At 42.0% G+C, this 13101-nt stretch overlaps 1 protein-coding gene across 1 annotated transcript in view; it reads left to right on the top strand.

The window, feature by feature from the left end:
- Window positions 1-9693, top strand: part of iglon5 (IgLON family member 5) — a 122652-nt gene extending 112959 nt beyond the window's left edge. The window contains exons 5-8 of the mRNA XM_033640765.2: window positions 2240-2371; window positions 2659-2779; window positions 5145-5296; window positions 9023-9693. Coding sequence (XP_033496656.1) covers window positions 2240-2371; window positions 2659-2779; window positions 5145-5296; window positions 9023-9126 — 509 coding nt within the window. The 3' untranslated portion in view covers window positions 9127-9693. The remainder of the gene's footprint in view (window positions 1-2239; window positions 2372-2658; window positions 2780-5144; window positions 5297-9022) is intronic.
- The last annotated feature ends 3408 nt before the right edge of the window (window positions 9694-13101 follow it).

The raw sequence follows: 13101 nt of genomic DNA, 5'->3' as shown, positions 1-13101 counted from the left end.
TTGTTAGTGGTGAGATTATATATTATGTCGTGTTCCACAGTCTGACTTCTTTAATGGGGTAAAGGGGAGAAAAAAAGGCCTAATGGTTTTGGAGGCTCTGAGACAGCTGGCTGCTAAGACTTGCAGGGAGGAGGGGGTGGGGGGGGGGGGTACACTCTCACTCTCATTCTTCTTCTTCTCTCCGCCGCTGTCGATCCAATAACACCCCCAACATCCATTCCCTCACATGAAGGAGCAATAACTTGTAGCCCGTCCCTTCAACTCACCCCTCTGAAGAGATTCTGTGGCTGTTTGTCGCCTTGAGGAAAAGGAGTGAAAGTGCGAGACTGACTAATTCGGTTTCGGGGGCACCTGGGAGTTTGTCAACATCAAATAACAGCCAAATATTCTTCTTAATACGTAATGTAGTGAACAGACCGTCAACCCCTGGTGAATTCACTGTCTGGAAGAAAAGCTTGCAATTTCCCCTGACACTGTAAAAGTAATGGTGTCACTGCTGCCAAATCATGTTTGCCTACTTTGCATCTATACTAGAACTCAGCGACTGACCCTTCAGTTTACTCAACAAACCAGCCTGAGGCTCTTAGTTTGGGTCATGAGCCAAATATGACTGAAATAAAATCAATATTTCTTGATTACAGATATTTTATTAGGGCTTGTTGATATTTCAGTGTCATAATTGTTTTTTCGTGGAATTGCTTCCTATTGATTTTCATGTTGTTTTCTGTTATCCACATTAATAACTAAAAGCAGCAAATTCTAAATAGAAATTAACAAAGTGAGAAAAAGTTGTGACCAATATAACACAGTTTATTGCAAACACATCTCACTTCCAACTTGTCAAATACTGATGCACTAAGGCACCCTTTAGCAAGGGCAAGAGAGGCACCAGGTGGCTTTTTGATGCTCCAGGCAACTACCACAATATAAAGAGTGAGAAAGTCTGTATAGAAACTCCAGACTTTCACCCGACAGCCTGCTGTTCATGTCCCAAGTGAAACCCAAAGTCAGTCATTTTAGTAACAACATAGTTTGCTAGTATGTGTAGCATGCTACACAGTTGTCGTATGTCACATGACATATGTTATATGTAAAGCTACATTACAGTAATAACAAACTTTGGACGGCACAAACCTTTTTTTTTTTTTTTAAAGCCAAACCATGATGTTTTTTCCCAAACCTAACAATGTTCTCTTTTTACCTAAACCTGAGATAGCAAACCTAAAATTAAGTTTTTCGGCCACGTTTTCATTTTATTTTGAAAAGAGACTGTACGCATTTATCAAGCACAAACAGCGCATTTCCTGTGAAAACAGAAATTAATTTTGAAAAGACACAATGCATTTAACAAGCAGAAATTGAAACGCTGTCCTGAGTATCCAAAACTGCTCAAGGAGGGGTACCTATTCATTCATTTTCTTAACTGCTTAGACTGTTAGGGGTAGCTGGGGAGCTGGAGCCTATCCCAGATGACATTGTGCAAGATGCAGGTACACCAGGGATAGGTCATCAGACAATTGCAGGGCTGACACAGAGTCAGACAATAATTCACACTCACATTCACACCTACAGGCAATTTAGAGTCACCACTTAACCTGCATGTCTTCGGACAGTGGGAGGAAGCTGGAGTACCCAGAGAAATCCCACGCTGACACGGGGAGAACTTGCAAACTCTGCACAAATAGCTCCCCCACCTTAGGGTTCAAACCCCCCACTCTGGATTCAAACCGAGAATCCCCTTGCTGTGAGGTGACAATGCTAATCACAGCACCACCATGCCGCCCACGCATCATATTTTGACGTGTAGGGCCACTGACCAAGAGTCAATATTTGACGAGTTGGCAGGCAACATTGATTTGCATATTTATATGTTATCTATGTTTGTGATATCGACTTCACTATGTCAGTTTTGGAGAAAATGTTCACAGCCCAGTTGTTCAGAAGCAGTCTGATTGGAGTTTGGCTAATGGATTGGATCAAATCTGGAAAATGAATTGTTCAAAAGAAAAAAAAGGATTCTGAAATTGGATTAGATCGCGTAATCCAGTATGGGTTTTGATCTGGATTAAAATCTGATATAGGTATTGGTGCCTCCCCAGTACTCTAATAGCTACGTTGGTTATAAATTGGGTCTCAGTCCATCTGCCACGGTACCTCAAGTAGTAAAGCATAAATTATTAGCCTGAGTCACCTTGCACTTGATGTATAGTAACCCTTAACACCTGCCTTATGTCAATAGATGGGCTGGTTAGTGACGGGGAGTTCCTAGACATCACAGAGATCAAGAGGCAGCAGGCCGAGGACTATGAATGCATCACCAACAATGGAGTGGCTCCACCTGATCAGCGCAAAGTCAAGGTCACGGTTAACTGTAAGTATTCCTCTCTGCACCACAACAACAGCCCAGAGGTGATAATTTAACTCCTTCTAGACCTCCCGTGTTATAGAGCAATGATGTATTAATGATATATGTTAATTTGTAGGATGCATTATTATGTATGAATTCATACATCTTAATTGTGCTCTCTCTGGGGGGGGGGGGGTTTCTGCAACCCTGTGCTGACCTGACTCAACTTCTCGGTGAAGGCAGATGTATACTAATTGCTGAATTCCCTCCTTCTGTTTGTCCATTCTTTCCTCCCCCATTTCCTCTGCCAGACCCACCCATGATCACAGATGTGAAGAACATGCCAGCCCATTTGGGTAAGACGGCCATCTTGCGCTGCGAAGCCATGGCAGTGCCACCAGCCTCCTTCGAGTGGTACAGAGATGACCACAGGTGAGACCACCAGAGATCATTGCTATCCACACTGAGCCAGCTACATCTAAAATGTATGTTTTGGTCATTTCTGAGCAGAGGCTTTTTTAAACACAAAATGAAGCTTTTTGAAAAATGCTCTCCAGAGTGAAAAAAAAAATCCATAAACACCAGCCTAGCATTTTAGTATTGATGTGTAAAACTGAGCGTCTGAAACAATGGCGTACAGCAGGTTTGCTCACACACAGTTTGGGAGCTGTGGACGACAACTTTCACTCTAACCCACTCTGTGAGCACTGGTTTGTCAGTACAGCTGATCACACAGGCATCATTATTAACCTGTGTTTTTCATTTGTGACATTGATTGGTAACATCTCAGTGCAGCAGCTGGTTAACTTGCAGCTCTTGTGAGTCTCAAGTGAATCACTGTTTATACTCAAACTACTATAATAGGAGTTTATGAAAATACATTTTGGGGGTTGTATTGGACCACAAACTGTGGTGGAAACCACATACAAATAATGTGAATGTAATGTTCATTCCTATGAAAGGCACTCAAGCCAAAAAAGTCTGGATCTTAGGTATCACTGGGCCCTTAGAGTAAACGCACCAGGGACTTTCATTGGCTTAGGTGAGCTACTTCTGGTTTAGCTTTCTGCTAACTTGAACGCAGATAAACTTTCAAAATGTTATTGGACCAAATGGTTCAAACCCTGATAGTCAAATTAATCAGTTACAAGGGGAGTTGTGACGTTCAAGATAACTTATCCACTGATTTAGAGACAGACCCAATTTAAGTCTATGGGAAAAAGTCTTCAGTCAGACAACTCACAGCAGAACATAGGTAGTGTTTGTCTAGACTCTGGCCCCATTGCTCCACACAGATATGTTTACATGAGATATTGGGGAGTGATGATTAAATATTACCCCTCAGGCAGAGCCTACACATGGGGTGGGGCTGGGGCTGAAAGAGTGAGCAGTAGTTCTGATAGAGATGGAGAGTGAAGTGTGACATGCTTGTATGAATCAGTGCAGCTCAAGTTGACTGCCTGAACTAGCTGGCAGAGTCATATGACATACCCAGAAGTTGTAATTCCACTGTTTGGCCTCTAAGAAAATTTCCCTCAAAGCCGAGCTCACTTTCTTGGGACTTGTTCCAGACTGTATCCAGTGACAATTAGAGTGAGTCTGTATGAACTCAGAGGAAGTTAGAAGTTAACAAAAACAAAGATTAGAACAAATGCAAAACAAAAATTTGTACCAATCAAAGAAGTTAATTTATGAAATAGTTTTGAAAAGGAAATAAAATATGTAGCACAGATTTTTTCAAAAATACTCAAACAAGTTGATTTAGAAATAGAAATCCAAGTTATGAACACTAGTGTGGATAATTTTTGTTTGGGACTTTTGGATATATATAATTTACATATATTTAGTTTGCTTATTTCTTTCATTTTGATGTATGAATCAAAAGAGAACAAAACAATAAATGTAAAAAGGATAAGTGCAATAAGCTAAGACGTCAGCAAAACTTGCTTTGGTTTGTCTCTGCTTCAAAAGTGATGACTTATTATTATTTATTTAATATTCTTTCTTATGTGCATTGAGTTGTATAAGTTAGAAAATGACTGAACTAAACTAAACCAATCAATTGTCTGACAACAAAAACATAATGTGTTAATGAAAACATTTACACTGTGAGTTCAGCAGTATTTAAAACAAACAGTTTACAGTAGGTGATAACAGAGAAAAGGAGGGAATACGACAGAGATTTACCAGCTGAGACTCAGCCAAATAATTGGGCTGCATCTCTCTGTGGGGACATGAGATCTTTAAAAAACACAGTCTGACTTTCTGTGGACGTAGTCTTGGCTGCTGTCCATTTGCCGAACCTCTGACATTAGCATAGGTCTGAGATAATCATGTATGTTTTTGCCATCTCTGGAGAAATATTAGCTTGTTGGAAACCTATTTGCTCTCCATTACCCACACATAATCTGTCCTTCCAAGTTTGTAAAAGGTCCCAGAGAGCATAGAAGAGTTAGGATGATTTGGCATCAGCCAAAGTAAGATGCAGACATACTTAGACAAGCCTTTGCCAGCCAGAGAGAGCTGTTAATAGAGTATAATAGGCCCCAACAGGAGGTCTCTGTTATTTATGGACTGTTAGATTTCACTATTAGTACAAGGTGAGACAGAGCCGGTGTGTGGAGAGGGACTGTGTTGCATGGTCGTCTCTGGAGAGACCGAGAAAACAAGCAGCTTATGCGGGCTGAGTCACTAGGTGTGATGTTGTGTTATTTCTCTTTTTTTTTGACACACTCTTTTTTCTCTTCTTCTTCCTGCTTCCTTCTCTCGCTTTCACGCCCCCACCACTACCACCCAGGCCGGTTGAGAGTGACAACACCCTGAGGATCAAAAACGAGAAGACGCGCTCGCTGTTGCTGTTCACCAATGTGACAGAGAAACACTTTGGCAACTACACCTGCTTTGCCTCAAACCGTCTGGGGGCTTCCAATGCCAGCATGCTGCTCTTTCGTAAGTTATCACATAGATGTACATGCAGTTGCATGTGCAGGGCACACATGTATGCAAACCCAAGCTTTCACAAGAACATAGGTGCACTCACATTTATCAGGTGTGACTAGCAAACAGACGTGAGATACGACCACAGAACGACGCACTGTTTTTCCCTCCTCGCAGTGTCTCATTTTTGCTCTGCACACAACACAGCATTTTCTCAGCCCTCTCCTCCCTCCTTCTCCCCATTTTCGTTATTCTCCGCCCCATTAAAGCTTTGCTTGCCTATATTACCTTCTCTCTCTCGCGCGTTCGTTCATGCTCTCACCCTCCATCTCTCGTCCATACACACTCCTGCATGCACACACACAGACTGTCGCTCTGCTCTGTCCCGTTACCCAAGAAGTTGTCATTTCTCTCCAAGCCCAATTCACATTAACCGTCCCCAATGAGCGATTTCCTACCCTTCCATTTCCCGTTACCCTCCCTCCCCCCCTTTACTGCATTCAGCATTACCATCTTAAGTGAGTCCTTCATCTATCCCCTTTCTTCTTTCATTCCTTTACCCATTATCTCGGCCAGTCTCCCTTCAATGACTCACTCCGCCGTCAGACCCATACATCTTCCTGCTCTCTTTTTCCACCACTGCTGCCACTTCTGTCAGCCTATCTCTCCATCATCTGTCCTTCTGCCTCCTCTTTCCTTCCTAATCTCCTCCTGCCATCATTAGAACACAACAAACCCCTTTCTGTTCTGGACCAAGCACAGAAAATCGGACCATAATCTGATACTTTTGCAGCATTTCTATTCATACGCTGTCCCTCACTGTCACTGCCTCCTCCGACTTTGTCTCTATGCTTTTGTACCTCTTTGTTCACCATTTTAAAGGTGCCACATGTAGCATTTTAATATCAACAACCCACTATCACATCAAAATTGGCACATTATTGTAATTACCCTCAACAAATGAGTCCATTACTGACACCATTGGCAGCATGTGCTAGCTTTTACTCTACACTGTCACATTAGAAGCCATCGGGTTACAGTTTAGAAATCTACTAGATTGCCTAATGGCACAAAACAGGAAGAGAGAAGGTAAATTAAGGCTTTCTTACAATTGTCCTTTCAATCATGGTGTAATTCTGCATTCCACATCCGATGTCCTCAATGGTATATTGAATAATATTGATTTTTGTTTTGCTTTCTGGAGAACCAGAAAGGTTATCTCTACAGCACTGGCTGGCATTCAACATGTTAACATATTGAATTTTATAATTCAACAGACCTTTCTCACTGCGGGCATTGTTACTTGCAAAACACAGAAATAACTAATGACTTAATAAAGGATGCATTTCATTGAGGTGTTCTGGTGCCAGGGTGCTTGTACTGTGTATGCTGGCTCACTGGCTCAGATTTCTGGCACACCTAAATGGAACAGAGCCATTATAAATGTTATTAGTTTCACCTTTGTTAAGGGCCATACACACCAAGAGTAAAAACTATGACAATACCTGTGCATATATAGTTTCATAAAATCATTCTAACTCAAGTGGATGGCATGTCCACAACACAACAATAAAGACGAACGACTGTGCCAAATAATATCGTTGGGATCACTTTCATTTGATGGATGATAGAAGCACTGACAGCCAACCAAAATCCATCCACTTACCCACACAGGCCCGACTGAGTCTCAATTTAGCCTGACATTTCCAGTAAAACTTTAAACCTGCACATATCTTAATTTTGGTAACTAACTGATGACTTAATTTAATTCTAATGTGGCTTGTGCCTTTCTTACTATTGACTAAAGCACTGTAAATTGCAAAATGACCCAGAGGTTATTTCTTTAGATAGCCTTGTCTGTATTTATTATACAGTGTTGCTTTGTCCTCATTACAGTGTGAGAAACTGACAAAGTTAGCAACCCGTTTAGGCTTCGGATCCATGCTCATACCATGTGTCCCTGTCACAGTGCAATAAATTCTGGATGTTTGTGTTCTTTTGCACATTGCGCATCAGCGTCTGCATCTGTTGCTCGATATACTGGAGCAGTCTGGGTCTGTAAATACTGGAACATCACAACAAATAGAGTCCTGAAATACTTCTGAACAACACACTGAATCACCATAGGCCTGTGAACACATACCCTTCTGGTCTTCCTTTTCTATCTCTGCGCAACATACAGCAGTAACAAGCCATCAGTATCTATTTTCCTAAGCTGCGGATACAACTGGAGCACACAGCGCAGGCTTGGCACCACTGTTTACAGAACGTTATTGTTCATCAGTGTGGATGCTTACATTATTGTAGTTATCTTTCTTGGTGCGGAGAAACGTTTAGAGAGGTCAAAATGTAAGCCCTCACAGGTCAACTCAGGCTTTTCATGACTTTGTAATTGACATAAACCATATACATGTCACTCGATTAAGAAATTCAATAGACCTTTCTCACGGTTGTCATTTAGACGTGTCAAATAGGTGTAACTAATAACATTCACAATGGCTGTGTGCTTGTGCTCTGCATGCAGGCTCAGTGGCTTGAATTTCAGGCATACCTACAGTCGTCATTAATGTCAGTGGTCTCACTTGTGTTTGACAAGTCAGAATTTCAGCCCTGAATGCCTGTGACATGTAAACTCCAGCATTTCACAGCTTTGTAACTTAAGATTAACCATATTAATATGATGGTAAATTAGGAAATTCAATAGACCTGTCTGGTGGTCATTTTCATGTGTCAAATAGGTGTAACTAATAACATTCATGATGGCTGCATTCCAATTAGGGGCTCCAGTTGAATGGATGTTGTGCGTGTAGGGTTGAGTTATGTTTCTTTCTGGCACATCCAAATGGATGTTTGGCCTGTTGACCTGTGTTTGATAAGTCAAAATGTCAGCCTGTAAGCTTAATATGTTAACTTTATCATGACTTCAGCATATGTCACACATTTTGCCTATTTTAAGTACGCACTGATGTTAAATGGGATCCAGATGTTCTCATATTTAAAATAATGGGGATACTGATACCCTCCACCCAAAAAGACAATGCTGTAAAGACACAGCTTCAAGTGGCGGTATGAGTGAAAGCTGTTGGAATATGGGAAATGTAGTTCTAACTTGGTAAAACACAAAATCACTGTTGGAATGCAAAGGTGTAGTCTTAAAGGAGCTCATTACGATATTCAGAGCATATCAATGATTCAGAAGTTGTCTGCACATGGCTCTCAACATGGAGGAGGCTGAGCCAGCAGCTAGCAGCTAACAATACAACAGCAACATTGCTGACAAAGCGCTGGTGTTTACTAGCAAGCAACAGAAGGATGGGTACTACACTTCCACACCACCATTCTGATATCAGTGGTAACTGCCATATGAGGGCAATGCAGAGCAAAAGCAATTAGCTACCCACTGGGATACAGACATGCACTTAAATGATCACGAGGCTGGACCAGCTTACCACAACAAAGAACAGAGAAGCTCGGATTACAGCACTTACAGATGGAGCATGACTTCATTCTCCATTCAAGATGCCATTACTCTATATCTTTACACAGCAAATAGATTTTTGCTGCTACATTAATGCTGAATGTCGACTAGAGCTCCTCTAAATGTTTGGAGTAATTATGCCAGGGTATCAGAGTTAATTTTGTTGATTAATTGTTATAATAAAAATTCATTGCTGTTCGTATTTAACTTGACACATTTCTCCTCTTCCCCTCCCTCCTCTCCATCTTCTTCCCTTCCAGGACCGGGGGCCATACAGGGCCGAGGGACTGGTTTACATGCAGGGATGAGCGTCGGCGTGTGTGTTTGGGTTTCCCTCACTGCTGTTCTTCTGCTGAAGGTGTAAAGATCGAGAGCGCCACCTGGAATTGTCCCTAAATGTCCCTGAAAGCCCCCCTTACACCTGCGCCCCCCAACCCCCCTCTCTACGGAAGGAAGAAGGAAATGAAATTCTTTAATTACGAACCCATCACTGTGAACAAAAAGAATATGCATTATTCCAGGAGCCATTGAATCATTGCATCAAACACACGACCGCATTACCCCCCTCCCCAATAACCCCTCACCCCCCTCAAAACTCCCTGCACCCTTAATTCAATTTCGAGGTCAAAACCATTGTCAACATCTCTTTCTTCTCCCTCTCTCTCTCTCTCACACTGTCTGTCTCTCTCTTAATGTCTCCCAGAATGCCTTGCAGATTTGTCTGACTTGGTACCTCCCCCCTCACTTTGTTGTCCCCTCATTATTACCACCGAGCTGATGTTGATAGAGAGTGTATATTAACGATTATTGTGTCGGTGATCAATGAGAAAAATAGATAATCTAACAACTGGACGATCATTTATGTAATATACTACATAGACTAATGACTGACCTACAATGTTTGCCTTATGGGAATGATACATAAAATCTCAATATTATGGTGGATATTTATGGAAATTATAGTTATAATGTGGTACTGATGGTCATGTGACCTTTTGAAAATTGTCCAACTGGTGGCCATGTGTCACCCTCTGATCACACAAACACACACCTACACACACACACACAAACATGTATGGCTTTTTGATTTTAACTGTGTAGCAGTGAAGCTGCTATGAATGATGTCAAAATGTATTAAAAAAAAAAAAAAGGGTGGGTGGTGACGGCGTCAGTCTTAACTACCCCTTTATGTAATTTGGGGGGTTTATACCAAGGTTTCGCATGTAGACCCCCTCACTACCCAAACCTTTTTCGCCCCCCCTTTCCCCGCCCCTCTGTTCAACGTGCTCTGTCTAGTCGCCCTTCGCATCGCTATAGTGTTCTCTGCTCCGTGTCACCCCCCTCTTCCCTCCGTCTTCCTCCCCCAGTGTAAATATATGCAGTACAGAGGCCACGCCAGCGACCCCAGGTTGCCTGGCGCAGAACGACATCTCCCATCAGCCTCAACTTCGCTCCAGTTTTCTGAAGCAGCAAGAGACTGTCCAGTGACAACAATATCTTCTGTTTCAAAGCTGCAGCTCCATCCTCTTTGTCGCTTGTTGATAGCATGTACCGGTTAGAGATGTTCCTGTTGTGAGTCCATACTCCCTTCACTCCCTCCCTCCCCTCCCCCACCCCCACCCTTACCCTACCCTCCCTGCACTGTGTCTGTTTTACTCTGCAAGGTTACCTGCTTTTACTTTTTTGGTGTTAATAATAGTACAGATGATGATGATGTTAATAAGTATTTGAATAACTATGAATAGTAATTCCATGTGAGAAAAAAAAATGAACAAATCCTGATGGTAATGAGCCGTGCGTGGGAAAAATGATTTTTGTACTTTACTCTGAGAAGTCACACACATTGAACAACTACAATGAAAAAAACAAACAAACAACAAAAAAAAGACATGTAAAGTTTTCGAAGTGATGTGCTCTATTTTGCCATGACAAGCTTTTTAAAAACGCATTTGAAACAGTCTGAGGGATTATTTCATCCAAGTCCAGAGGCAGTGAATGATAATGTAATTTATAATTTGTAACAGTTTATGTACTGGACTCTTTTTTGTCATGCTGTTAACTGCATCACACACACACACACACACACATTTACAGCATATTTGTCCACTTATCATAGTGTGTGTCTCTCTCCGACCAGCTAGATAAATGATTTGGATCCATGTCAGTCTCTGATCGCAGCTGTAAGTCGGTTCTTGTTCGGCCAGACCGCAGGGAGATAAAGATGTAATTAGCCGTTACCTGTGGCTGGCTAAGTGAAGGAGCCTGGGCTCCACCTGTCCCTCCTGCCAGCCAGTGATGGCCCCCATAAATCAAGCTCAATCCTGCCACTGACAGGAATCCTCTTCAAGGACAACCTCGCCTTGGTGCAACAGTACTCCCTCCGAAGTGTACCTGTGACATGCAGGCATGGGCACTACAAAACCCCTGTGGCACAATTATCCATCCACTACTCCCACACGGCACAAACAGTGGGAGGTAAGCCCATATTTCAATATGGTGGCACTCGTTCCTCCGTTAAAACACTGTTCCACTCACATGCAGCGACTATATGCAAATTTGCCATAACGAGCCTGCACGGAGAGATGAGTTTACCCCAGCTGAACCCTGACTACTGCGACCTTAAAGGGGAATTACTCAGTACTGAATCAATTGTCTGAATGTGTTTTTGTTTGATTCTGTTTCAAACCAGCAATAACCCCTAACTCTACTGTGCAAGAGGTATCAGATATGGTTAAAGCTGTGGTGTAATATCTGAAAAAACTACATTAACAAGGTATATCAAATAAGTCTGTTGTTGTACTTTTACTGTGTACAGTACTCTGAAATGATTGTGAAGCTCTGTTTAAATGGCCCTTAATCTAAAACACTACATGTTGTACTCAAAAAGTCTTGCCCTCTGCGATGTAGTCGGGTTGTCTGTGTGACAGAACACACTGTTTGTGCATGCATCTTGTTGCTCCAAAAATAATGACGGATTCCATTTCAAGCACAAGAGCAGGTCGTTTGGTCAGTGCTTCTTTTTTTTCCTGTCTCAGTCTCTTTTTCCATCCTCTCAGTATCTCTGTCTTTCATGCTGTTTTTATTTTTCCTATTTTGTTTCCCACTCAAATACTGTACACTGTTCCATGTCAATGTCCCACTGGGTCTGTCAGTGGCATATAACATCTGTATGTACATAATCTGTCCTTGATGAAGAAAAACAACAAAAAATAGAAGAAAACATAAAAAAAAAAAACACAAAAAAAACACAGACAAAAAATAACACGCTGTCATGTTTCTCAATGTGGGTTTGAAAAAAGCACGTCAATGTCGTGTATGGGTGGATTTTGAAAAAAAAAAAAAAGAAACATTGTATGTTGTGTTCAGATTTATGGCTAATGGGTCCAGAAGGACGGGAATTTGGGCAATATGACTTGAAATGGTGGAGTGGTGATGAACAGAATGTGGGTATTTGTACAAACAAGCAGTAAAAGAACATGTTTTCATGAGTCATGATGTATAATGTAAATGAATCACACTTCTGGTGCGAGTGAGGAGGACTGGAGAGGGTGTGGGCAAGGAGGCAGCAGATTCCCTGGGTGCACAATTTGAGTGTAGAAGAGGATACTGTTCGAGAGAGAGAGAGAGCGCCCGGTCCGACGGGCCTGTGGGAGGATACCCTGACAATGCAAATCCAAAAGGGAGAGCCAGAGGGAGATGGGATGACACTAACCAGACTGTGAACCCTCCAGTTAGGGGGAAGACAGACAGGCGCTCATATTGCATTTCCAAACTTGAGCGCTGTGGTCTTTCCCAGGGGAAGGTGTACCACACACTATTTATGGTTTGCACTATGTAATATGAATAGCATTAACATAGCCTTGATCACAAACACAGTCTGGCCTAGTTCAAGTGTATAAATAACACCCCAACCGGGGTTCAGTGAGTTTACAGTGATATAAACAAGACGTTTGCTCGGCCCCTAATTGCATTCAGCGCACCCTGATGAGAAAGGGTTGATTGGCTCCTGCAGCTGAAGGTTATGATCTGTTTACAGAATCTTTGTTAATAAGGTGCAATGAAGATGTTGTTTTGAGCTCTCAAAACTAGCGCGCAGTGCCAGTTTACAGTACATAACACAGTGTTGCACTTTTTTGTTTATGGTAAGATTTAATAAATGTGCACAGGTGATAGGTGGAAGAGGAGGTGAATGTATATAGCTTTTTGTTAACATAGCGCAGTATTTAGAAATTGATTTTAGTAATAGGGGTTTGTAAAATACTTTGAAATGCATTTAACAGTTTCAGAGCACTGTGCCTTTGCCGAGAGGGGTCGCGTAATTAAGCTCTTAGGGTGTAAG

This window comes from Epinephelus lanceolatus, chromosome 10, assembly GCF_041903045.1.
Source record: "Epinephelus lanceolatus isolate andai-2023 chromosome 10, ASM4190304v1, whole genome shotgun sequence".
In the NCBI taxonomy this organism is placed as follows: domain Eukaryota; kingdom Metazoa; phylum Chordata; class Actinopteri; order Perciformes; family Serranidae; genus Epinephelus; species Epinephelus lanceolatus.
This window is presented reverse-complemented; position numbering and strand designations above follow the sequence as displayed.